This window comes from Nelusetta ayraudi, unplaced genomic scaffold (assembly GCF_046127955.1).
Source record: "Nelusetta ayraudi isolate G7.1 ecotype Tasmania unplaced genomic scaffold, CSIRO-AGI_Nayr_v1 ptg000008l, whole genome shotgun sequence".
Lineage (NCBI taxonomy): Eukaryota > Metazoa > Chordata > Actinopteri > Tetraodontiformes > Monacanthidae > Nelusetta > Nelusetta ayraudi.
In genome coordinates, this window is record NW_027466058.1 from 6,950,390 (window position 1) to 6,974,694 (window position 24,305).

The 24,305-nt window shown below is 48.3% G+C and overlaps 1 protein-coding gene across 1 annotated transcript in view; it reads right to left on the reverse strand.

The window, feature by feature from the left end:
* Nucleotides 1–11,647: 11,647 nt before the first annotated feature.
* The window catches only part of wdr11 (WD repeat domain 11), a 51,702-nt gene continuing 39,044 nt past the window's right edge, over nt 11,648–24,305 (reverse strand). The window contains exons 19-29 of the mRNA XM_076019046.1: nt 23,594–23,765; nt 23,322–23,430; nt 22,062–22,124; nt 21,715–21,780; nt 19,936–20,128; nt 17,282–17,377; nt 15,626–15,791; nt 14,693–14,790; nt 13,938–14,083; nt 13,229–13,311; nt 11,648–12,667 (exon numbers count right to left, since the gene is read on the reverse strand). Coding sequence (XP_075875161.1) covers nt 12,465–12,667; nt 13,229–13,311; nt 13,938–14,083; nt 14,693–14,790; nt 15,626–15,791; nt 17,282–17,377; nt 19,936–20,128; nt 21,715–21,780; nt 22,062–22,124; nt 23,322–23,430; nt 23,594–23,765 — 1,395 coding nt within the window. The 3' untranslated portion in view covers nt 11,648–12,464. The remainder of the gene's footprint in view (nt 12,668–13,228; nt 13,312–13,937; nt 14,084–14,692; nt 14,791–15,625; nt 15,792–17,281; nt 17,378–19,935; nt 20,129–21,714; nt 21,781–22,061; nt 22,125–23,321; nt 23,431–23,593; nt 23,766–24,305) is intronic.

The following is a 24,305-nucleotide window of genomic DNA, read 5'->3' on the forward strand; positions in this document are numbered from 1 at the left end:
TAGCAGAGTCAGGATGACGGAGAGCAGTGAGCGACCCTGAACACTTTCCTTTTCTCCTCCTCTTCCTCTTCCTCTTCCTCCCCCCCGCCCCCCGCCCTCCTCCAGCGAGAGGTCTCTGGGAAAGCGGTGAAGGAGGCTGCAGGAGGCCTGGTTTGAATAAAGCCCCAGCCGCGTTTTGCAGTCCGTCAAAGTTGTCACAGCGAAACAAGGCCGAGCTGTCCGGATCCGTCACAGGAGGTTGTTTTAAAGGTGATGGATTGCGCTCATTAAATATGACATTAGTGGGTTTTTAACAGTAGCCCCGACGCCCGCGCTCATCCACCTGATGACAGGTACGTCTTCGGACGGCGGCAAATGTGACGTTCGGGGAGACGAAACACGTGAGGGAGCCCCTGACGTCCCACCTCCCCCCCCCCCCCCCTCCCCCCGTACACGCAATGAGGAGCGTTATGGAGGGAGAAAAAAGAAATGAAACGCACGTTCGACCTGCGTCTCAGCGCCGTTCGCCGTGTTCAGTCTGGGAGGCCTCGAGGGTCACGGCCGCGCCGAGAAAAATCCGACAGCCCCAAGTCCAAGAACCATCGCTCGCACATGCACAAACACGCTAGCGATACGGGCACACTCTGCGCTCAAAGCTGACCGGCTGTGAAAAGAAGCCAAAATACACTTCGCTAATCCGTCCGATCTGGCAATTTATCGACGATGAAAATTTTCAAAAGGCCACGAAACTGGAGCCGCATGTGTCCTCCAAGCGGAGCCAATGTGATTTCCAGCGTCCGGCCGGGCGGGCGAGGAGGTGAAGGAGGTGGTTTGTTTGGGAGTTGGGGGTGGGTCGATGTATGGCTTTTTTTTTTTCTTTCTTTTTTTGCATTCAGCTGAGGCCTAAGACTAATTTCAGCCTCGATGACAACTGGCTGTGGAAAAAAAAAAGAGGCTCATTCTTTTTTAGACCCGCCTCCTCTCGACCAGCCACTTTATTAGCTGCCCTGTCTGTGCAACTACTTCTCATTTTCTGCCCCTGTTCCAGACTTTCTCTCTGACACACACACACACACACACACACACACACACACACACACACACACACACACACACACACACACACAGCATATGCCCTCTTTTCTCCTTTATATGCGGCTGCACTTACACACACAGGCACGCACACACACAGCAACTGACTCATACATGTTATTGCTGGCCAGGAATTTATATCGCCTTCAGAGTGAAAAAGCAACTCTGCCTCAGACTGGGAGAGAGGGCATCATCACTCATGTGCACAGGCTGGCCATAATGGCTGCACAGTAGTGGGGGCCCCTCGTATATAGACCGGCTTCCGGGATCCATTTAAAGGCACGGAACACGGCGCAGCTCTGATTTAGGTCCCCGAAAAACAGGAGCTTTCTGTTTGTTTGTCATGAATCAGTTAAAAGTCTGACGTGGGAAATGTGGCGTCCGGACACCTGGGTGATTTATCCATCACAGAATCATAACTTATGAAGTCCGGTCGCAATTTCTACACCCCGGGGTTTTGCGCGGCGTCCCGATAGGTCGACGGCGAGCGAAGAATCGTGCCAGAACTTTTGCTTTCAGCAACACCTTGTCTTGCCTTACAACCGATGGTCCGTCTCCGCGGGGTCGGCCCGCAGGTCAGGAATGTGACCCACCTCGGAACTCCCACGGCTCCAATGATCTCGGCGCTGCACCGATGGTTTAGGTACCGCAGGTCCAGCTGGGCTTTACAGGCGGCCCCGCCTCCAGGAGCTCTGCAGGCCTATCGAGTTACCCCCCCCACCACCACCCCGCACCCTCGCCCCCGACTCTGGACAGCAAGGACCTCCTGGTTTCACTTAAAGCCCCTCTTTCATTATTTAAGATTTATCACTGTCATGTTTGCCAGTTACCATCTATTCCCTCCATATGCTCACAAGTGTAAGTCACAGCATCTAATAATGCAAAGAAAAAAAAAATCCCCCCCCCCCCCAAAAAAAAAAAAAAAAGACCTATTAAGGAGGCTGCAAGTTGGAGCAGTTCCCAGGCTGGAGGGATTAGGGGCTCTCTCGGGGCCCGCTGGGTAAAGTGGTGAAGTGTTGTCCGGCAGAGAGACGGACCAATCCCAGAGGGTGGAACATTACTGGACATTTACCAAGCCAGTGCGCAGGCACACGAATCCACCGCGTGCGTCCCAGAAATGCCGGAAAATGGCCATTTGAAAAATTCAAAATCTCTTTTTTGCTGAAACTGTTTATCATCTCGTCTGCTGTGGTCCATTAATTGCCGGAGTAAAAGCCCAGTTTACAAGGCTCCGATGCTCCAATATTCTGCAAACGTTTAACATAAAAATGTTTCCCCGACAGTAAAAACTGTCTTCATCCTGTCAGTGCGCTTCCCCCCAAAATGTGAAAAGTCCAACCCTTACTTCCTTTTACTCATTTCTCAAGTGTGTGCATGAGTATACAATTCTGGAAATCCACCCTTTGTGACCTCACAAAGGACACTGACATCTATCATCATGGAGCAGAAGCATCAGTTTAACAAGAGAGGCTGAAAAACAATGCAGGGAGATTTAAAAAAAAAAAAAAAAAAAGAGGGCTAAGTTGATTGTTTCACAGATATTGACACATTTGTTTTTGTCCCCTCACAAATGAACTGTGTATCCTGCTCAACCAGATGAAAAATTTGGGTGTGGATAACGTGAGACCTTCAAAACTGCTTGATTTCCAATGTTGAGCGAAGACCATGCATCTGGAAAACTGTAGTTTGTTTGGATAATTAAACGTGTGAAGCCGCTACACTGGTGGAAGAAATGCGTAGAAATTGGGTTGAAATTGAGTTATGCAATACTTTTACACATTGAGATTGTAAGCAACTGTTGGAGATTAAAAAATTGCAATCACATTGATGCAACACAGGGCTCAGACTTTGCATCAAATCACTCAGAGGCCTAAGGAGTAATTTAACTGTTATGCTCTTGTGCCGGAAGTGTGTGTGTGTGTGTGTGTGTGTGTGTGTGTGTGTGTGTGTGTGTGTGTGTGTTAGGACCTGTTTGGAGCATCAGGGGGGAAGAAAGCAGGAATTCATTCTCCATTACCATAATGGAATTACGGCGGCGGACAAAGGTGGCATTAGTGCACCCACGGTGGCATTTGGAGAAGATCCATCTCTCTTTCCTCCGCTGGCCGGCCCTCGCCGCTTCAAGAAAGGGAAAATCTACCCTTTGTGAACCCTTTTCATGAGGCCTGCCAGATCCCTGCAACAAGGGTCTCAATGCACAACAGCTTGCTCACAGAAAAGCGCACATATCCCCGTGTGTGTGTGTGTGTGTGTGTGTGTGTGTGTGGTGTGTGTTAATGTGCATCTGCATGTTCCCGCTCACGCTCGGCGTCGGGGAGACAGCTTGTCCAGCCCGCCGCAGGGATTACATCTACATAAATCCCGGCAAACACTCCGAGCGGCCCTCAGCCGGCCAGCCGGCCAGCTTTTTCCCCACCCCGCTTCGTCCCAACTCTGGCTGCTCATCACTTCCAGGGCTCCTTGTCCGCCCGCCTCCATCTCCAGCGCGATCTCGCTTCGTCCCAACGTGCAAGCATCCCCGCTTCCAGCTGTGTTGCATCAAATACAGATCGGCGCTCGTGAAAGCTGACCTTTTTGTGAAACCCCCCCCCCCCCTTTGAAAGACGCTTGCTCGACACAACTGAGCAGATGCCGCGAGTCGGGGCCTCGAAGGAGGAGCTGCCGCGTGCAGCTGATTCCCTCAGATTAGGCGACACGCAGTAGCGCCGGTGTCAGATTGTCTCTGAGATAGTCTGAGTTCCAACGTGGCGCCGTCATGCACAAACACAGCGGCCTGTTATGAAACGGCCCCGCGACTCTGGCTCGGCCGCCTTTCCTGCCGTGACACACTAACACACACTGGAGGCGGCGGAGCAGCGCGCAGCCCGCAGGCTGGAAAGAAACAGGTTTTGAAAGCATTCAGAGACGTGGGCCGTGAGGGCTGGCAGTACACCTCTGCCAAAGTGAGAAGAAACGTTGAGATTTGAGTCAAAGTTATTCAGTTGCACTTTCGAGCAATAAACTGGGACACTGAACTACTTGGAATGTAATTACTGGTTTATTTCCACCATCGACAGCGATGACTGAAAAAAGGTATTTTCATTTACAGTACATCTGTCATCTTTTAGTTCGAATCATGGAAAAATGATTTGATTTTCAACTTCAAAATGAAGAACCGGGATTCAGGAGACCACAACTCAGCTCCAAACATTTTCTTCCCAGGCCTCTGCCTCCCCCTAGTGGCATAGGCTTAGAACAACATTATTTCAACGACGCCCCGGCGTTGACTGCGGGCGGGTGATTTGTACTTACCTCTTATCCGGGATTTTTTTTCACTGACAATGTCACAGATGTGACAAACCTTGGAGTGACAATGTGAGAGAACTGTCTTTTCATGAGAATGTTTGGCCCAATTCGTTTTGTGTCTTCTCATAACCGCTTCCTGCAATTCCTAAAAATGATTATTAACCTGTGTGGTGCTACAGCATTGACGGGGGCGAAAACCAACGTCTTCAATGTGCACAGATAAATGCGGTGTCGTGTCTGGAAGGACGTCTGCGGTAAAATCCATGAAACCCAATTTGAATATGCGAACCTATCGACGACGTTCAGTGATCAGAGGCACTGCAGGTGTTAGATGCCCTGGAGAAAAATGGCAGCTGAGAGGACCTCAAGTTAGTAAATCCTGAGGTTTGGGTTAGATAGAGGCAGATGATTGGCTGTGGCCCCACCTGAAGGGAACGGCCCAGAAGAAGACGATGTTGCACTGTATAAAGTCACTTCAAGTTCTCTTCTCTTTTATCCAGCATTGTTAGCAGTCTTGATGCACAGTGCGTGAAGAAAAGTGGCAATGGGGTATCCCATAGCCCTTGTAAAAGAAACCGCTTTGCAGTGATTAATCGCCATCGGATCTCACAATTTAGCAGATGTCTTTGTGAAAACAACAGCAGAACGAGTCGGCCTGGAACCGCTTCGCTCTTGGCAGCGTAGCACGTGCTTATCCCCATGAGTGAAGGCCTGCACGGGGCCGTGGCAAAACAGTCCACTGCTCCTGGGCCCCCACCGGCTGCTCTCTCTCTCTCTCTCTCTCTCTCTCACACACACACACACACACAGGCCCACTGTGTCCGGTCAGACTACTCAGAGAGGAAACACACGTTCTCCGCTCCACTAGAAACAAAAACACGTCTTTTTTTTTCTTCGAAGGAGAGGCCCGAACACAGCGGGACAGTCTCCGCGCGTTCACAGGAAAAGGGGCCGGGGCTCCCGCACCAGGATCGCTCTGCACTCTCAGACACCGAGCGCAGCTTCCAGCCCGGGAGAAACGCACATACGCGCACTTATTCCCGACCGTCAATACAGGAAGTGGGTCAGCTGTGGTGCAGGTATACTTTACATCCTCCACTGGCTCCTACTGTCCCCCCCCCCCCCGATGAAAGTCAATACCTCCCCCTGTCCTTATAGCCCTGGGGGCCTTGCGGGCTGAACGGACAGCAGCTTATAAGAGGCCATTTCCTTCATAATCGTCCCCGCTTTCCCACTGCTCTAATTTCCCAGTAGCAATTAGCCAGGAGAGGGCCTCGCAATTGTGGTGGTGGTGGTGGTGGGCTTCTGGGGCATCTCCGTACCATTCGCTCACTACCTGCCATTGAAACACTCACTCACTCACACACATACACACACACACACACACACCCACACACTCACACATTTTCGGGATCAAGCGGAATCCGTCCTCGCGACTTCCACTTTGTCCGTGCGTAATAACTGCGGCTCCGCTCTAACATGCTAGCATGCGCGCTTCTCAGCTCAGAGTATTTGCTCAGCGCGCTTGGTTTACACATCAAATCCCACCAAGTCTGGACGCCAAATTCAAGCTTCGTCAACGACGGTCGGGGAAGAGATCTCTCTGCCGCGCCTTTTTAGACGTGTTGTTGACACAACCGCGAGGATTTCCTGTTGTGCGACGAATAATAACCATCAGATGAAGCTCTCACGCCAAGTTAGCAAAGCAGACGTGTCAATCGAATTAAACCCCGACTCGACAAGCCTTTAACTTTGTTAGCGGAGTCCCCCCCCCGCCCCCACCTGCCTCCCGCTCGCACAAATAACCCTGATCGTCCTCCGAGGAGAAGCAATTAGGAGTCAAGTCGGAGCCTGAGACTGCGCCGCGCCGCTAGCAGAGGCCTAACCCCCCCCCCAACCCCTCACCCTGCCGACACAATGCCTTCATTCATCCCCCTTTGCTCCTCATGTGTGTATGCAACAGGCCCCGACCGCAACATGCACACGTGGAAGCCACAAAAGAGCTGTTACCGAGATAGCAGGAGCCTTTTAAAGGGATTATGCTGTCCGCAAAGTCATTACCGGGGCTCGATAACAGTTTGTCATTATGCGGTAATGTTCCAGAGATCCTGCTGTTCCACGCTGGCCCTGACTGGCACCTCGTGCAACCCACACACGCACACGCCCAGACGCACGCACACTTTACTCCTTCTCGCATATACGCCTGACTAAATGGGAGCAGTGTGGCGTCGCAGGGAGGTGAGGACACGGTCTGCCGAACACTGTGACATTCATCTAAATGGAATCAGATAAAGCCGGGGGCCCGAATGCCTTTAACGTAAACATCACCTGGGGGCCTCAGACGGGGGCCTCCTGGCGCTGCTGGTGAGCCAACCCCAGCCCTGTCTGTCTGAAAAAGGAAACAAAAAAGACAGCAGGAGGGGGGAATGAGGAGAGGAGGGAGGAGATTCGTCTCCGACCAATCCAGGGGGAGGGGCTGACTTCACATATCAGATGAGATGAGAGCGCTGATACCTCCAGATGTGGACGAGGTGGGAGAGTGAGCGGGTCAGAGGAACGGATGTGACCTCTACACGTGTAGATCGGGTTCCCTGCAGAGTGCACGTGGGGGGGCGAAGGCCCCGCTGGAGGAAATATAAAGAGGTGTAAATTAGGGAGGTAGGCACGGAGAAAAAGAGCCCACTGTTACATCTGAAGGTAGTTTTGAAGCTACACCCACCTTAATGTCTCCCAATACAGCGCAAACGGCCATGCAGGTCTCAAGTTGCAAGTTGCTTTTATCTTTGACTTTTCTTTTTTCCAGAGGTATGTTTTTATCTCTTTCCTAAGTGGGTCTGACCAGGATTTCCTGTGGTAGCAAAGTGCCATGCTTTCAATCATATACAGTCAGGCCCATAAATATTGGGACGTCGACAAAATTCTCATCTTTTTGGCTCTAAACACCACATCAATGGATTTGAAATGAAACAAATAAGTTGTGCTTCAACTGCAGACGTTGAGCGTATTGACATCCAAATCAGGTGAACGGTGGAGGAATTACAACAGTTTGTATATGTGCCTCCCATTTTTTAAGGGACCAAAAGTAATGGGACAAATGAACAATCATAAATCAAACTTTCAACTTTTCATACGGGGTTGCAAATACTTTGCAATCAATTACAGTCTGGAACACATAGACATCACCAGACGCTGAGTTTCATCCCTGGTGATGCTCTGCCAGGCCTCGACTGCAACTGTCTTCACTTCCTGCTTGTTCTTGGGGCATTTCCCGCTCAGTTTTGTCTTCAGCAAGTGAAATGCATGCTCAATCTTATTCAGGTCACGTGACTGACTTGGCCATTGCCTGACATTCCAATTCTTTGCCTTAAAAATAGATGGATAGAGTATGCACACGATTCCCCCTCCAGTTCAGCCACAAGTATGACACCTTTTGAGTGTGCTCTGGGACGCCTTCCCCCTTTGTTTCCGGCACAAGAGGATGAGATCGCAGTTCCTTCGGTGCAACATCATCTCCACCGCTGCCGCGGGGTCTAAAGACGTGAACGTTCTGTCCTGCTCCGTTCTGCTGCAAGGAACCGTCGCCTGGCTGACCGTCATCGCACCCCTGCTCCCCTCACAGTCCTGGTCAGAAGGTCTGCTTACTAGCCAAAAATATTCCTCTGAAAACTAACTCCAGGAAACTTTCTCCCCGATTATTGGGCCCTCTTGAGGTTACTGCCATCATTCACCCTGCAGCTGTCAAACTCCCTGGTTCTCTCAAAGTGCACCTAGTTTTCCATGTCTCACAGTTGAAGCCGGTCAGGCACAGTGCTTTGTGCCCTCTGGCCAATCCCCCTCCACCCACCCCGACTTGTGCATGGTCATTCTACTATCACAGTGTGACGGCTCCTGGATGTGCGCCGCCGGGGGCAGGGGCTCCAGCACCTGGTGGATTGGGAAGGTTATGGCCCCGAGGAGCGTTCCTGGATCCCACGCTCCTTCATTGTAGGCCATGGATTGGTGAGGGAATTTCATTGAACTCAGCCAGGCAAGTTGACCTGCTTTTGCTCCTCACCTGGCTTCAGTCCTGTGCTCCAGCGCCAAACTTCATCTACTGTCAGCAACTAAATAAGCGGTCAAAAGTCTGCCTTGGACCGACCTTTCCCTCACCTGAATGTCACAAGAAGATCCTATGCAGCTGCATATCCAGTTTAATTGTTGTTGTTTTTTTAATCCTTGACGACAAGCTTGCAAGATCCAAAAACTCAACAGATCTATACGAAACAACATATTTAGCCCTCTGTTTACAGTCGCACACAAAAAAGGATCTGTTTTTGCCTCCGGTTAATACTGCTGCTTTGTTGTATTTGTACTTTGTATGTGTTTGTTTTACTGGTGCTGCATTGGCCAAGGGTAAAAAAAAAAAAATGCAGGCTGTGCTATAACAAATGTGAGATTGTAAGCACCCTTTTATGACATCACAAAGAGCAGATTTCCACAACTACATTAGTCATTACGCATTTCTGAAAAACTCAGATTAAATCAGATTAGACAAAAGCCAAACTTTCTATTTTCTAGGCATTTCATTGACAGGCTAAAAAGCAGCAATATTTTTTAGAAACACATTGCTGAGGTGATTTTTGTATCATATAGGACCTTTTACATGCACCCAGAAGTAGGTTGTTATCAACGTGTCTTAGGATTTCAGGCTATTCCTCTTCTTGCCATTGAATTAACTGAAGGCTCTCTCAGGTTCAGGCTATCTGCATTCACCCCAGCCAGGGGATTTCAATTTAAAGTGGACATGATCACCGGGATAAATTATTACCCTCATAAAGTCAGGCCTCCACTTCACAGAGGTAATTCTGCTACCTTGCTTATGAGCTGACTAAAGGATGTCCTGATATGTCTGGGGAGAGAATTGAGTAAACAAAAGAAGGCGAGATGATAAGTGAACCATTGGAAGAATGAGCAGTAACTCCAAAGAGCAGGACAGGACTGATGGGCCAGGGACCCATCAGCTACAAAGGTAAATGAGGCTGAAGATGTGACATCATTGTTTGGCCTTAATCACAACAATCATTCAAATGTCATGTTCCTATTCCTGACATGACGATATCATTTTACATTTAGCAGAATGTAGCTTCCAACAAAAAGCCAGCGTGTAACACTTGGCGAGACAACAATGCCCAGTCTGAACTACAGCTACTGCAGCTTAGTCCTTATGGAAAAGCGTAATGTTACATTGCATATTACTGAATATAAGGTTAGTCTCACTAAATCCTAGAAATATAGGATGCTGCTGTAACAGCAAAAGTATGAAAATGCCGAACGAATGGTTCCCTTGGTGGTTTTCAATCAACAGTTCAGCACATTCCAGTCTAAAGCTGAAAACAATATCATTTTGGCACATTTTTGGATGTGAATACTCCAGAATCATTAAAAGAAGTTGAATAACATGCCAAATAAGGCTATTTAAAATGCCTGCCATTAATTCTTTCACTATCTTTACACACATAGCTCTGGGGCTCCGCTCCAATGGCTATTTAAACAGATGAGAAAACATAAAGAGAAGACACCGCAACTTGGTTTACAACCAGTTCGAGCCGACCCTTTATTCTCACCATATGTGCACCTCACGGGTGTGGGTCCCCACCTAATCTCGTATTTCTGAAGCAGCTTCTGATCTCTCAGGGTTCCCTCGGAGAGGGGGAGAAATAGGAGCGCGATAAAAGGGAGGAAGAAAATGGGATGAAAAGGGGGTAAATCACAAGTAGGAGTTGGATGGGAATGATCTGAGCCATTTGGCGAGCTGCTTGGAAGCAGTAAGCAAAAGTTATGGGACAGAGTGGAACTGCAGTGGGGAGGCCCAGCATACTGATGGCGTGGCTGTAACGGCCTGATCAGTCCCCCTGGCAGTTACTCATGGAGCCATTGAAGGGACACAATCAAGTCATTTGTGTGTGGGCCTGTTACGGACTCTTTCTGGTCCCCCCCCCCCCTTTTTTTTTTTCTTCTTTGCACCACAGTCAAGAAACACAATGCACATCAGTGAATCAACGAGTGGAACAAAAAGAGAGAGTGAAAAAAGGAGAGAATCTTGGGCACGGAGCGGCGTCCAGCTGCTGGCCCTCGGCGTGACTTGAGAAAGAAGCAATTAATTTGCGGAAGCGACTCACGCTGGGATCACTTTGCCTTCAGGACAGTTTGACAAATGGACGCACATTCAAAGTCGATTTACCTGGACTGAAATTAAACTAGGGTAAAAGCACGGCACTATGCCTCACTTCCAGAGGGACGAGGGCGCCCTCTTGCGTCAAACAACAGGACATTCAAAAAGTTAAGTTAGTAACAGTGTTTTTTTTTATTTATTTTATTGCCACTCATACATACATATAATTTACTCATCTAGTTATACATATTCTTCTAATCTGGAGCCGTCTGGTTACTTTGTAAACAATGAACAATGAAAAAAAAAGGATCAACTTTGTTTGGTCAGTACAAAGGAAAGGTGGTGTCCGGATCACCACAACAATGAGGCAACACACACGACAATGTTGCTTCACGACACAAGTGGCACGCGGGAGAACAGGTGAAACACACAACTGATTGTCTGCGAGGTGTGTGGACTTCTAGGTGCAGAAACGGCGAGGGAAGCAAAGTCCAGGGAGAGTATGGCCGCTAGGTGGAGCCATCCCAAACAAGCCCGGGTTGCGATGGTGACGCTGCCTGAAGCGCCACGCGGAAGAACGCTGACTGACGTGCTCGTGGAAAAGTCACTGAAGAAGTTGCAGACTGCGGACGGTGCCCAAATCACTGAAGTCTTTACATTGCTCCAAGCATTTAACCAGTACATATTTGTTATGTAAAGACGAAGCGGGGAGGTCATCATCGATGAAATCCCTCAAGGTCTCTCTCGTCAAGATGCGTGGTGTTGAAGAGCAGCAGCGGGAAGCGGCAGCAGATTATTGAATGTAAAATGATCCGTCGGTCGTCCGATCACAAGTGACTCACTTCGACAGCTCTTCTTGCCCGCACACGAATCTGAGATTTACAAGGCAAACACCAAAAAGGACAGAGAACGGAGAGCCACGTTTCCTCTCGAGGACTTCGCGGGAGAAGAGATTCTGAAATTTTAAGATCTTGCGGAATGGAATTAAAGTGGATCAAACGGGGCCTAAACTGTGACACACAAGCTTAAGAGAGTATTATCTCTCAAGGAAGCTGCGGTCAGTGCCGTCTCCCCCCTCTCTGAGTGCAGTTACAGCATTATTGACGAGATAATGATGACAGTATAATATGCGCGAAGTGGTTCGGCTGGATGATTTTATTGCCGCCCGACGTCACTGGCGCCCCCTGCTGGAGACATGGGGCGCCAGCGCAGCCGCATTTCTGCTTCAATGGAATCGTTCAAATAATAAAAGTGTTTTTGGTTGAATAAAAATAAAAGTGCAAACAACACAATCAAGGAGTCAGTCTAAACGGGACAAAAAGAAATGAAGAGCGCGACTGTAAATGAAATCTGCCGCATGTGATCTCGGCCACAACAAAAAAAAAAGGCAAATTAAATGTGCAGAGCCGCAGCAGCACTGCACTACTTATGTTTGTTAATCATAGAGGCACACAAAAATAAAGCTTGATGAGCAATTATAACAATAAAAAAAAAATCGACTTAATTCACATATAAACAAACAAACAAACAAAAAAAAATGATAGAGCAATACCACCAAAGTCTATTACCTCACTTATTTGGGGAATTACGACAAAAATATGTTTCTTTTGGGGCTTTTACATGCATGCGCACATGCGCACAAGCACACAGTGATCATAGCGTAACACATCAAGAAATGTCATCACGACCACAGACTCCAGTGACAGACTCACAACTTTACAACAGAAATAAACGCCCCGCGTCTCGTCTTCCCCTCTCGACATGAAGATGAATGACACGCACGCACGCACGCACGCACGCACGCACGCACGCACGCACGCACGCACGCACGCACGCACAAGCTTCCCCGATGTGCAGATTCGATTCACAATGAACGTCCTCGTTACCGACCGACTGCGGTGACGAGGCCTTGATTTTTTGCGCAGCAGGCGGGCGCCCTTTTCGGCGCGCGCCGAGGTCACTCTGTGCTCTTCAGGCTCGGCTCCTCCTCATCTTTTCCCAAGATGTTCTCGGTGCCGCCGCCTCCCTCTCCCTGGAAGAGCTCCTCCATCAGCTGCTCCCCGGCGGTGCCGGCCCTGGACGCCCACAGGGCGGCGCCTTCCCTCAGCCCCAGCGTGCGCAGCAGCCGCGCGTAGTCCAGGAAGGCGGCCTCGATGAGTTTATGTGCGAACGTGGGTCAAGGAGAACTCGAGGGCGAGGGGAACGTGCACCGTCTGAAAAGGACGATCACTGCTTGTTGCAGAGTGAGTCGTATTAAATTACCATAAATGTATTTTGTATGAAATGTATAAAAGGAGGCATAGCCAACTCATTTCAATGTTTTTAGACAGAATATTTCCATTTTGGCCTTCACTTGCTGGGCTTGCTCACCTTACAGGGCTAACTTGCTGTCTCTCTCACAATGCAATGAGCGGCAGAATGTAAAAGAATATAAAATCTTAATAGCTTCACTCAGGGGAAGAGGAGCAGACCTGCGCTGCTTATTCCAGCAAAATAGTTTGAAAGATTCCACCAATGAGCGCAGTGCGTTGTATGACAGACAAGGAGGTTATGAAGGTACACTAAGGATGCAGTGTGAGGCGGCCGCAGCGGGGGACTCTCTCCGCACAGCACCTGGATCAGCTTTAAAAAAAGAAAAGACACCCTCCTGCTGAGTTTGTACCTCTAGTGTTTGGGTGAGGGTGGCTGCGAGGGAACAGAGCACAATTCCCACAAAAAGGATATTGGAGCTGTCGTTGGCTTCCATAACTCCATATTTGAGGCAGGCTTCGATGAAGAGGGCGGTGCGGTCAAACTGCCTCATGCTGTTCGGGAGATAGAAGTTGGGAGAAGATGACTCGGGGGATGAGGAACGAGCACTTTTGTCTGACGTCGGCAAGCCCGAAGCACAAATCAGCTCCGCTGTCCTGATGCTGCTCTAATTCTGCGCCGCACATAACTTCCGTCTGAACCCAGGCTGCCGATGATGAGCGGGCGCCCCCTGCCCCCCCCGCCATTCCTTCCCTCTAACCCTCCCCTCACTCCTTGATCACCACCCGGCCGCGCCAATCAGACGTGAGCTGAAGGACACTTCAGCGGGGAGAAGGATTGATGAGTGCAGATGAGAGACGGAAGGTCAAGCCTTTTAAAGTCACAGGGTTCACTGTGAAGATGGGTCGCACAAGCTAATATCCGGAATATGGAATATTCTTTATAGCATATTGTTGTTAAAACAAACGTTTTTTTGTTTTTTAGATAAAACTCAAGGTTACAGTGGCCCATATGGTGGTGGAGTAGTAAGCCGCCTCACAGGAAGATGTTTGGATTCTCAAACGGTCATTAGTCTCTGTATGTGGCCCTGCCATGAGCTGACCTGCTGATGCTCTTTTCAATCCTAACACCTGGATAAATAAACCAGCCTGCGACACAGCCGGATGTGTTTTCACTGTACCTGTGGAGCATCTCTCCCACTTTGTAGAAGCAGCCGAGGGAAAGCAGCACCAGAATGGCTTTGGACTTTTGGTTGACCTGCGGGGAGCAGAGGTGCTCGGCCCAGCGCTTCAGCACATCGGAGCCCTCTGCCGGGCTCAGCCGCACCTGGGGAAAGATGCATGTGATGTGCAAGGATGTGAAAGCACAAAGTCTCTAGTGGACCTTTGGAAAGACATCATAAAAATGAGAAAAAGTTTACGGTTGTTAAAATTCTTCAAATGCTTAAATATGTCTTTCGTCAATACCACTAATGGGGAAACTAACTAGAAAACTTGAAATTGGACACCTGTAGGAGAGAAAGCAAAAAAAACCTCTTGTGTGCATATTTATCAAAAATAATCAATCTCTGTAGTTCTGTATTTTACAATATGATCACTTCAAGAAGCTGTGAACTTTTTTTTTTGTTTGTTTTTAGGTTTAACATAAAATCATTTTTATGATAATCTTTCTGGTTAAACTTTGTCTTCAGACACTATAAGTTTTCTAAAGTATAATTTTTCCTGTTTTATTAGCTGATTGTTTTACTCTAATTATTGTATAAAATGGGATCGCCCTCAAAAATGACATCATTGGATTTCCAGGTCACGTTCCCACATCAAACCAAGAGATACACATGGCGTGCACGACTCCCAGCGACGACACAACCACAAGCTATCCCAACGTGAGGCACTTTTTGGCCGCCTCCCATTGACGGATGGCGCCACGCCGGGTTACCTTGGCCAGCCATGCGGCGCGGTTCCACTCCCCGTAGGTCTGCAGGTAGCGACAGGCATCCGCTGCCTTGTCAATCAAACACAGCAGCTGGACTCCCTCTGAAGAACAAGAAGAGAATTTGTACCGGCAGGTCAGACGAGGAGTCGGCTGAACCGCGCTGGACTCACTCTTCTCAAAAACGCTCCGAGAATAATTCACTCCTCAGAGTGCACGAGTTCAGACCGAAGCAAAAAATCTCCAAAATTCAGAATCAGAAATTACAAATAAAAAGTCAGCAAAGTTTTGGACCTGGTGGGTTTAAATATATCTGAGCGGTTACTTAAGAGTCAAGATCATCTCTGCGCGTCAACATTTTAGGAGCAGTGAAGCACTGCCACTAAAGGCTTGTTCATTTAAAGGCCTTGAAGCACATTCATTATTTAAAGGTCCAGTGTGCGAAATCTTGAAGGAAGCCTGCCTGACAGTGCATCTAGTAGTGCAACTATCAGCAAGACCCTTTTTTCATGTATATTCTTATATACAGTATATGAAAATTGTTCTAAAGGTAGGAAAACGAAATTACTTTTATTGTACTGTGAGTATACACTCTTATTAATGTATTTATAATACAATAGTGCCTGAGAATCCCCAAGTACACACACAAAGCACACACTTGTCCTACACTTGTCCTAGTACTTCAGAAATTCCCTCAGTACTATTTATGTATTTATTGTTGGATGTTTTATTTTTATTTTTTTCCTCTAATCATGCTGCTGTAACAATTAGAATTTCCCCCTGGAGATTAATAAACTTCTATTCTATTCTATTCTATCAATCAGGCCACATTTTACACACTGGAGCCTGATATCAGTGGTTCAATCCTCTGGACTTCCAAGCCTGCAGACGATGAACTGCTGCGGCAGAGAAATTGGCCGACCGCGATGCCACGCGTACCTGCCAGCTTGCCGTTGGCGATCATGTTGGTGGCCACCAGCTTGATTGTGGACTGCGAGGGTCCCGAGGAGGTGATGGTGGTCACCAGGCAGGCCTTGAGCGAGTCGCAGTAGTAGCTGGGGTTGTCGGCGCTCGTCTCCAGCAGCAGCTGCACCGCCCTGTCCGTCTGCAGGAGGCAGGCAGAGCGTCATGACAGAGCGGAGCGCGACAAAGCAGAGCGACGGGGCAGCTGGGGTGGAATTATCTTCATTATCTGGCTTTCAACCTCATACGCCAAAGAGGGTTCGGGGACGGCGGTCAGCTCGGGGCTGTTTGGCGGGACGAGTGCACCTCCAGCAAACAAGCCGCTGATTGGAGACCATGATTGCCGAGAGCTGTGACTTTGAGGGAGGGAGGTCACGCCAGTCTTGGCCGGCTGAGGCCCACAACCTCACACACACAGGAGCCACTTGTGGTCCATCTTGCTTGATTAGGCGCCGGTGTGACCCATTTTGCCATGCAGGCGTTTTATCCGCCCGGCTGTGCGAGTGCGTTTGTGTGTGAGGCAGAGATGTGGGGCATCGTACGGGTGAGTGAGAAAAAGATGGATTTAATGTTCAGTAGGGAAAATTTTTTTCAGACACCCTTAAATTTTGAATTTTGAATAAAATCTCAAATTGTTGGCGTGCTGAGGTTCTGAGGTTGTTGAAAATGTCTTTTGTAAGAAGTCAGAACCACTGTGTTTTCATAAGCAGCAAGGAAAGACCCAGTAGTCCCCAAACGTTGATTTTGACAAGTGTTCAAACAAGTGGAAATAAGTCACTTCCTGTTTGTCGAAATTCAAAAACTACGTCGGCAGGTGTTGGCGGGGGGGTTTGCTCAGTCCTTACAACGCAGCTTGTAGCTGAATAAAATCTCTAATTATTGTCAGTAAATATTTACCAGACTCATTTTTGGGGTTTAGCTTCATCAGAAGCACACAAACAAATTAAAATTATTTTGTTGTTGATAAGACAAAATAAGAAAACTTCATTTTTGCAGTTCTCATACTTGTATTATACTCGTATTCTTGTACTGTGGATGTGTTTCAGTGACGACATCTCACTCACTCCACTTCGGGAAAACTGCGCTTGGAGACTTAAGGCTGATTCATAGTGCAATACAGTACATCAAAAATGCATGCGATGTCCAAACTTTTTCACCACGGCGTATAAGTTCATATATTGTGTATATGAATATTGTATAGTTTTTTGTATTCTCCAAGTATAAAAACTGTAACACCCCTACTGAGGAGTTCTGTCCTGTCAAACCGCCATGCAGTTGTCTTGTTTTTGCCTCCTTTCAAAGGTGGAAAAAAGCTCAGTTTTAAGAAAGAGAAAAAGTTAAACATTCTGCAGAGGGAGGCTTCATAAAGGGCAAAATATAGTGTGTTTTTATGGAGCTATAGTGTGTGTTGTTTTTTTTGACAATTAATTGTCTAAATGCGCTCAACTGATATATGGATATACACATTACATTACATGTGTTAATAATGTGAAGACCTTTGAAACGTTTGTGTTGTGTGGTGAGGCCAGGATGGACAATTATTAACGCTTCCCAACTCATTACAAAGCAACACCTACTACATCTACGCAGCTACGTCAGTTTGTGAGCGGAGCACAGGGTTGTAATACTCACCTGACCCAGAAGGAGGAGCTGGTCTGCGCATTTCTTGGTGTGATCATAACTGGAGCGCTTCACCTCCTGCAGGTGAACCCGGTCCAGCTGGAACTTCTGCAGAGCGAAGGAACAAGTGAGACACGAGGAAGCGTTTCACATGCTTTTATTTCTTACACCGCTACATTAAGTCCTGCAGCGCGTATGTGTGTGTGTGTGTGTAGGGCGGAAAGACAAAAACAAGTGGATGCACGGGTATTGCACACTGGGGACAGCAAAAGAAGAATAATAAGCAAGAATGCGTCAAAAAGCAATAAAAGACTGAAATTCAGATTGCAGGGTGCTGAGAATGGAATAATAATGCTGTTAAAATATTCCGAGCCTTTTTTTTTTTTTTTAAAGAAGTCGAGGGCCAGCGCCTCCCATAATGCCTTTCATCACTTGTGGGTTTTTCCATAGATTATTTATTTTTTTGACGATTATTTTTTTATTTCTTTCTAGCAGAGAGAGAGTGACAGAGAGAGAGAGAGAGAGAGTGAGAGAGAAAGAGAGAGAGAGAAAGAGAGTGAGAGAGAGAGACAGAGAGAGAGCAGGGTACAACGTCAGAATGAAAAACACACAACGGCGCGATGAAACAATTAGTTGCTCGGCTGCGGCTGCGCATTCGTTGCAAAGATTTACTCGTCGCGCACTTTATTGTGATGAATCTTTCGGCGACTCGCGGCCGCGGGCAACGGTCCTCGCAAGAGATACCGAATGAGTTTAGCAAGTGCACGCTCAGCACCGGCGGCAGGGAAATTCGCAATTACACTCAGACCCGGTGCCACTGGAGCTGTTTTATGGCGATGAGAGCCAAATGCAGCTACCGACAGTCTGCAGAAAGTGTTGGAAAGGCTTCATATCACTTGGTGATCACGCCGTGAACCCTCGATAAGAAGCAGCAGGGATATTTTTTAATTAATGAATTTTTCAAACAAAAACAGATTATCGCAGGATGGATCCAAGATAAATCGGAATAAATAAGAGACGGGGAACAGAAGGAAAAAAAAATGTGTTTTCGGCAGCAGAATCTCTACGGGCTGAGCTGTTTCTATCTACGATCTGGTTGACATTTCGAAAAGCATTTTTCTGCGGCCGTGGACTCAGCGGCACATAACAGCTACAAAGCCAGACAGAAAAAAAAAGATAAAATAAACGGAGGCACCTATAACAAAGCAGCCCCCATTAAAGGCGACAGGCAACAAAGGTGGGCGTCTGTTGTTCAATAGGCCGTGCGGCTGCAGGTCCTCCCAGCAGGGACACACGCGGCAGAGCAGCGCCAATCAACCCTGGTCTGCAGTGACTTTCCCCAGACTCTGAGGAGCGAACCGGGCCGATAATTAAAGGTAAGGAATATGGGAGAGTCTGGACCTTGCGCGCTGACTTAACGGCATTACCCACTGAGGCGCATTGATTGCGACGTGGCGTAAACAAGAGGGGGATTGGTTTGGCAATCAAGGCGCGGCGGAGAATTGCCGCGAGGAAATGTTGGGGGAATTCAATACAATTAAGGCGCAAAGACATTTTGGTTTGTCCCAAACGACTGGAGGCAGCATGTGACACTGAGGAGGCTGGGACTCAGAGAAGATGGTTTTAATAACGGCGGAATGGAGTGCGTGACCATTTGCCGGCCGTGCTGGGCTCCAGGTGAGCAGTCGCGTTCCATCAATTATTCAGCAACTCCATAGATCTCCGCAAAACAGCAGATTCAGCTCCTTGTTAAACCTTGGCGAAGTCAATTCTCCACAATCAGGGGGTTCCAATACCATTACCAACATTTTGGACCGGTAAATTGACCCTCCAGGTTGTCAGTGAACTTTGCAGATATGACGAAAGTTCACCATTTACAACTTCTGCTTGCTTCACTTTTCAGAAAGTGCGTGCTAAAACGCCAAGTTCGGGGAATCTGCCCTTTTGTGATGTCACAAAGTACTGACACCATTTTCGAACATCCCCTGCTCAAACTTTTTTCTGCTTTTCGTCTCTTACCCAACTCTCAATCAAAGTTTAACAGCGCAGTGCTGAGCAGGTCTGCAGGAGGTTGTAAACAGACGGGTGAACAACCTGTTTTCAGGAGACCCACATTGTTTTTACAGGGACGGTTAATTGTTTAAAGCCGCGCCACTGGAATCTGGGTTGAAAAAAACAAGGATCTAAAAATGTGCATAACACAGAGCAGAGACCTTTTGTGGTGTTTGTGGTGTTCGGGGGGGGGGAGAAACCAAATCTGAACCTCACCTTTGAACACAGAAAATACAAGTTGGTCCTATATTTCACCCCCAAGTTCTGCCACCCTTCATTTGGTACAGTCTTGCTTTTAAATAAAGCTCAACAAACTGTAATTGTAACTTTTTCTAAAACAGTCACTTCCAAAATGACACAAATCTTTGTATTATTACCTTTGAATGTAGTTTAAAATGACTTTAAATGGACATTTTCATATTAAAAGTCTTCCAAAACAACACAAGTAACGTTGATGCTTGAAAGGTGACGTTGCAACCAGTTCTAAAACAGATTTGCATATGACAAACCAGTTTTAAGCCGCATTATCCACCTTGTGCTGTCAGATAAAGGAGGTGAAGGTAAGAAGAGGTAAAGAGACAAACAGAATTGGGCCACCATCTCCATCCACCGACCTGGAAGTAGGAGCTCTCACACAGGACGTCGTTGCAGATGTCCAGGTGGTTGTGAGCTGCCGACGGCTGGGCGGCTTCACCCTGGGCCTGCCCATCCGCCGTGGACGCGCTCAGCTGGCGGGCCTGGGCGAACGACTGAAGGTAGTGGGACGCCACCGTCCAGAAGTGGAGGTCGGACTCGTCGCCGAACAGCCTGCGGGTTGAGCACAGCGACCGGTCAGTTGGGGGCCCCCCCCTGCCCGAGAGGATGACATTCCCTCTGGGCCCGCATTACTGTTCCAGCGCAGCTGTTGGCTGACTGATGGCCTGATCTCCCGCATCTTTCAGCCCACACTCGGCTCTGCTTTATCCTCTCTGCATCCTCTTTGCCTTCTCTTCACAAGTCGGCCGAGGCATATAGCTGTTGCTAGGTTACCCCTTCCACGTCGTCAACTGTATGAAAAACTCGGACACACCGGCTCCCTTTTGCGAGAGCGCAAGGCCGCAAGATTTGGCACCCCCGCACCCCGCAGTCGCCGGGACTCTCCCGGCAAATTGCGCTTTTTAATAAGCGAGCGTGGAACGAAGACGGGGAGGTGTTGAGAAATATTGCATTTCGCACACCGACTGGCTGTTCCAGATTCCAGTCAGTCGCTCGAGGGAAATGAGAAGTGGGGCAGAGACAAAAATCAAGAGTTGCTGACACCAGCGCCGGTGTCACGCCTCTGCTGTTTGCCGAACGCGGAGGCACAACGCAGCAGCTCAGGCAGCAGACAGAGGGACTGATTGAAGAACTAGTTTAAGTGAAACGTAGCGCTGACTAGAGACGTATCGCTGCCACAGCGCAGAAATTAAAAACGTGACAGCGCTCGAGTTTGAATACAGTTGAAAAGTGTGATCATACGGTGCATTTCCACGGCTTCATTAGGTTCTACTTCGTGGTCGGGTAGAGACGTGGCGAGATTCTGCAGTAATTAAACACAGTGGGGGATATGATCCGCAGCGTGCATGTAGTGAGACAGACCATTAAAACGCATGAGATGGAATGGGAGAATGAGTCCGGACCTCTGAGGGAACCCTCGGTTCCCATTGATCAGCTGCGGGGCGTCTGAAGGCTTTGCGGATAAAAGCTGCATCCCAAATGAAACACGTTGCAGCGTGACAGTGTAGCATGTTAAGTTCTGACATATATATATATACCCCTTGTGTCAGGGTAAAGCATAATATGAGGCACTTTGTCTATTGATGATTTTCATTCCGATGTTGCAGCACTGAAACACTTCCATAATATAACTACCAAAACTCCACTAACGTCTATTAAATGAAGAGTTCTGATCCATTAGCATCACATCCCGTTTGCCTGAATTACATCCTGAGCAATCAGTCAGTAATAACGAGCTAACAGCTAGCCTGATTGTCGCTCTACTTTTGCTCAAGGTAATTGTAAAAAAAACAGCAGGTGTTGCTGCCTGTTTATCAACTGCATAAGTTTCAGAGAAGGGTGAGGGGGAGACGCACTAAGTTGATGGCAAGCAAAACAAGAAGCCCGTTATATGTATAATCATGCCGCTCAATCATTGCATAATTAGCTAGCGTCGGGCTGGTGACGCCGCGCACCTGCCGCGCACCTTGTCATACAAGCTCTGCTTTGTTTAACAGGCCCTAGAGTGACATACAGTATGTGTACCGTTTGCATGTAAACGAAATAATCTTTCCGTCGTGCCGCTAAACCCTCCACGACGTTAGAAAAGTGCCAGTGTGGACGGTGAGTGCTTGCATTTGTCCCGGGTTTGACCTCACCGTGTGACCAGGAGGCAGCGCTGCAGCAGGCTCAGCTCTGGGTCTTGCAGCACGCTCTTCGTGTCGCTGGGGAGCCAATCAGAGATACACACAATCACATCACAGCAGACCAATACACTACTGCGAAAGCAGCGGCGGGCCCCTTGCGCCGCCGTCAAGGGGGAGGTTCCTCTTATCTGCCAAGCGGCAGACTTCACAGTCCCGCTGTCCCGTCGCAGAGGACCCGAGGACTTAGGTGCCTCAAGAGAAATAGCATAAACGGACACCTGGCATGCTGTGTCAGCCAAAAAAGGAAAAAAAAAAAAAAGCATCACCACAGCGTGTGATTATCAAGGGTGAGAACTCACTTTGACAAGGAGTTGAGCTGCTCCTGGATCAGCCCTTTAATCTCATCCTTCTCGCTGTAGTCTCTGCAACAGAGGGATTACATCCTGTCAGACAGCGCCGCTCAAGTCTCGCTCGTGTAAAACAACTGGACTGGATGTCGAAAGGGAAAACTCGGGCCAGACAGTCGGCGGGCGCGAGGCGCGTAAGATAAACGCTGAGGTCAGGAAGCTTCTCCCAGAGCGCTGTTAATATAGCCGCCTGGCTTTTATGATAAGGCAGCTGCGCGGGTTTAGGAGAGCCATGTGGCGCTGAGGGCTCACGCCGTTTGAGGTCTAATTACGTCGCAAAAACCAATGCGGCTAGTCACAGTAAATCCGCAAATGCCTCTTGGGGAAGCCGCTTCCCAAAACAGGTTTGTTACTTTTAAATGCTGTATTTATCCAAGGACGTTAATTTGCAGCTGCAGGTGGCGGTCAGGTAATCATGCGTTGATGTCGGCCGATCGCGGTGGACCCGTGAACAAATCAACATTCCAAACACGCAGTCTCATTTGCATCAGCATTTACCGGGCTAAACTTTAAAATGTGAAATTTAATTAAATAAAAAATATATATATATATTCATGAATAAATGTAGGGCCGTTGTGAGGAGTAGATTCCATTACTTATGAATCGGGTACTTAAACAAAAGGAAATGATGTGGTTTTAGCAGACTTTCAGACTGGCTTTTGCAACTTTAACGGCCATCGGGAGTCTGTCTACCTTCTCCAGCTCAGCACCGTGCGGTGCACAAGTTCAAACACACTTTAACCCAGAGGCGCTCTACTTCATCCAAAATGCTAGCTGTTAGCTCATTAATAATTGACGGTCTTGGCCGCTATCAATGTGCTGCTGAGCTGACTTGCTTGCAGTAGCTTGGCACCAGGCACGTAGCATTTGTTCCTTTTCAGCTAAAAAAAAAAAAAAAAAGGAACCGAGCATAATGCCTGCGTGACAAAATGGCAAATGAGGTGCGCCACCCAATACCCAATACACATGACTTTCAAACAAGTTTCTTTTTCCAAGGGAATAAATAAAAAGCCCTGTGACATCCCCTCAACACCGGTTAAAAAGAAAAAAACAGGAAAAAAAACAGGAAAAAAAACACCAGAACTGAAATACACCTGCGTGTGGATTGATCTTAGAATTCAAGTCGCTGGAGTTTTCATTTTCATTCATGCCGACTGAATTCTGACAAGCTAAGCCCCCTGACAACACATGCTGCAACACAATCAGACTCACACTTGAGTGATGTCCATGGTGAAGGTCCCGGACCAGGGCTGCAGCAGGAGGAAGGCCTTGAGAGTGAGGGCAGCTCTGGGCACCAGCAGGTACGGACACCACACAGGATCTAAGGGTGCAAGCGCGCACATCAGAGAGAATAAATGACGAGGCCACGCCTGTTAACATCATCGCACAGCCTCAGAGGTGTTTTCAAAATGAGCCGAGTCCGTCTGAGAACCAAGCCCTCGTCCAATCACACCGCTCCCCCACTTTTTGATTCCCCGTCTCACCGGTCAGGTCCTGCTCATCCATGCGGTAACTGGCCGACTTCATGGCCATCTCCAGCACCCTGACGCAGCCGTCGTCGGACGCCAGCACGACCTTGTCTGACGTGCACCAGTCGATGTCGAGAATGCGGTAATTCACGTTGCGGCCGATGCGCATGCTGCTGACCATCTGGACCTGAGGGAGGAATGGCGGGAGAGAGACCAAGGTCGCTGAGCTTAAACTGTCAACGGAAGTCGAGGAAAGTTTTGTTAAAAGGCGTCCAAAGCCACCCTGGTGGTCAATGCAATGCATTTACAATGAGCACGAGGGGGCAACTTTGCAGAAGAATTAGAAGGCAAACTTCTGATGTAGGTGTTATCCAAAAATCTTATCGTCTCGATTTTACGCTGCTTGCATGGAATTGTGGAGTTCCCCCCCCCCCTGCGAAATGGCTTTTCTCACTCTCCTCCTTACTCCCCGTTTCACACAAACACACATAGCTGTCGCTCGTTTGTTTGCCCTCCTGCAGCCTTGATCCGCGGAGGCCGCCTGGATTTTGTGACTGAGCGCCGGGAACGTCGTCTTATCTTGTCTCGCCCCAAGAAAACACACCCAGACAATGGCGCTCCGGCGGGACCCTCTTCCTCAACTCGCCCTCTAGCTGCTCAACACACCAGAACATCGCTCTGTGTCCACATTTATCAGCGTTATTTTTTTTTTTCCTTTTTAAACACA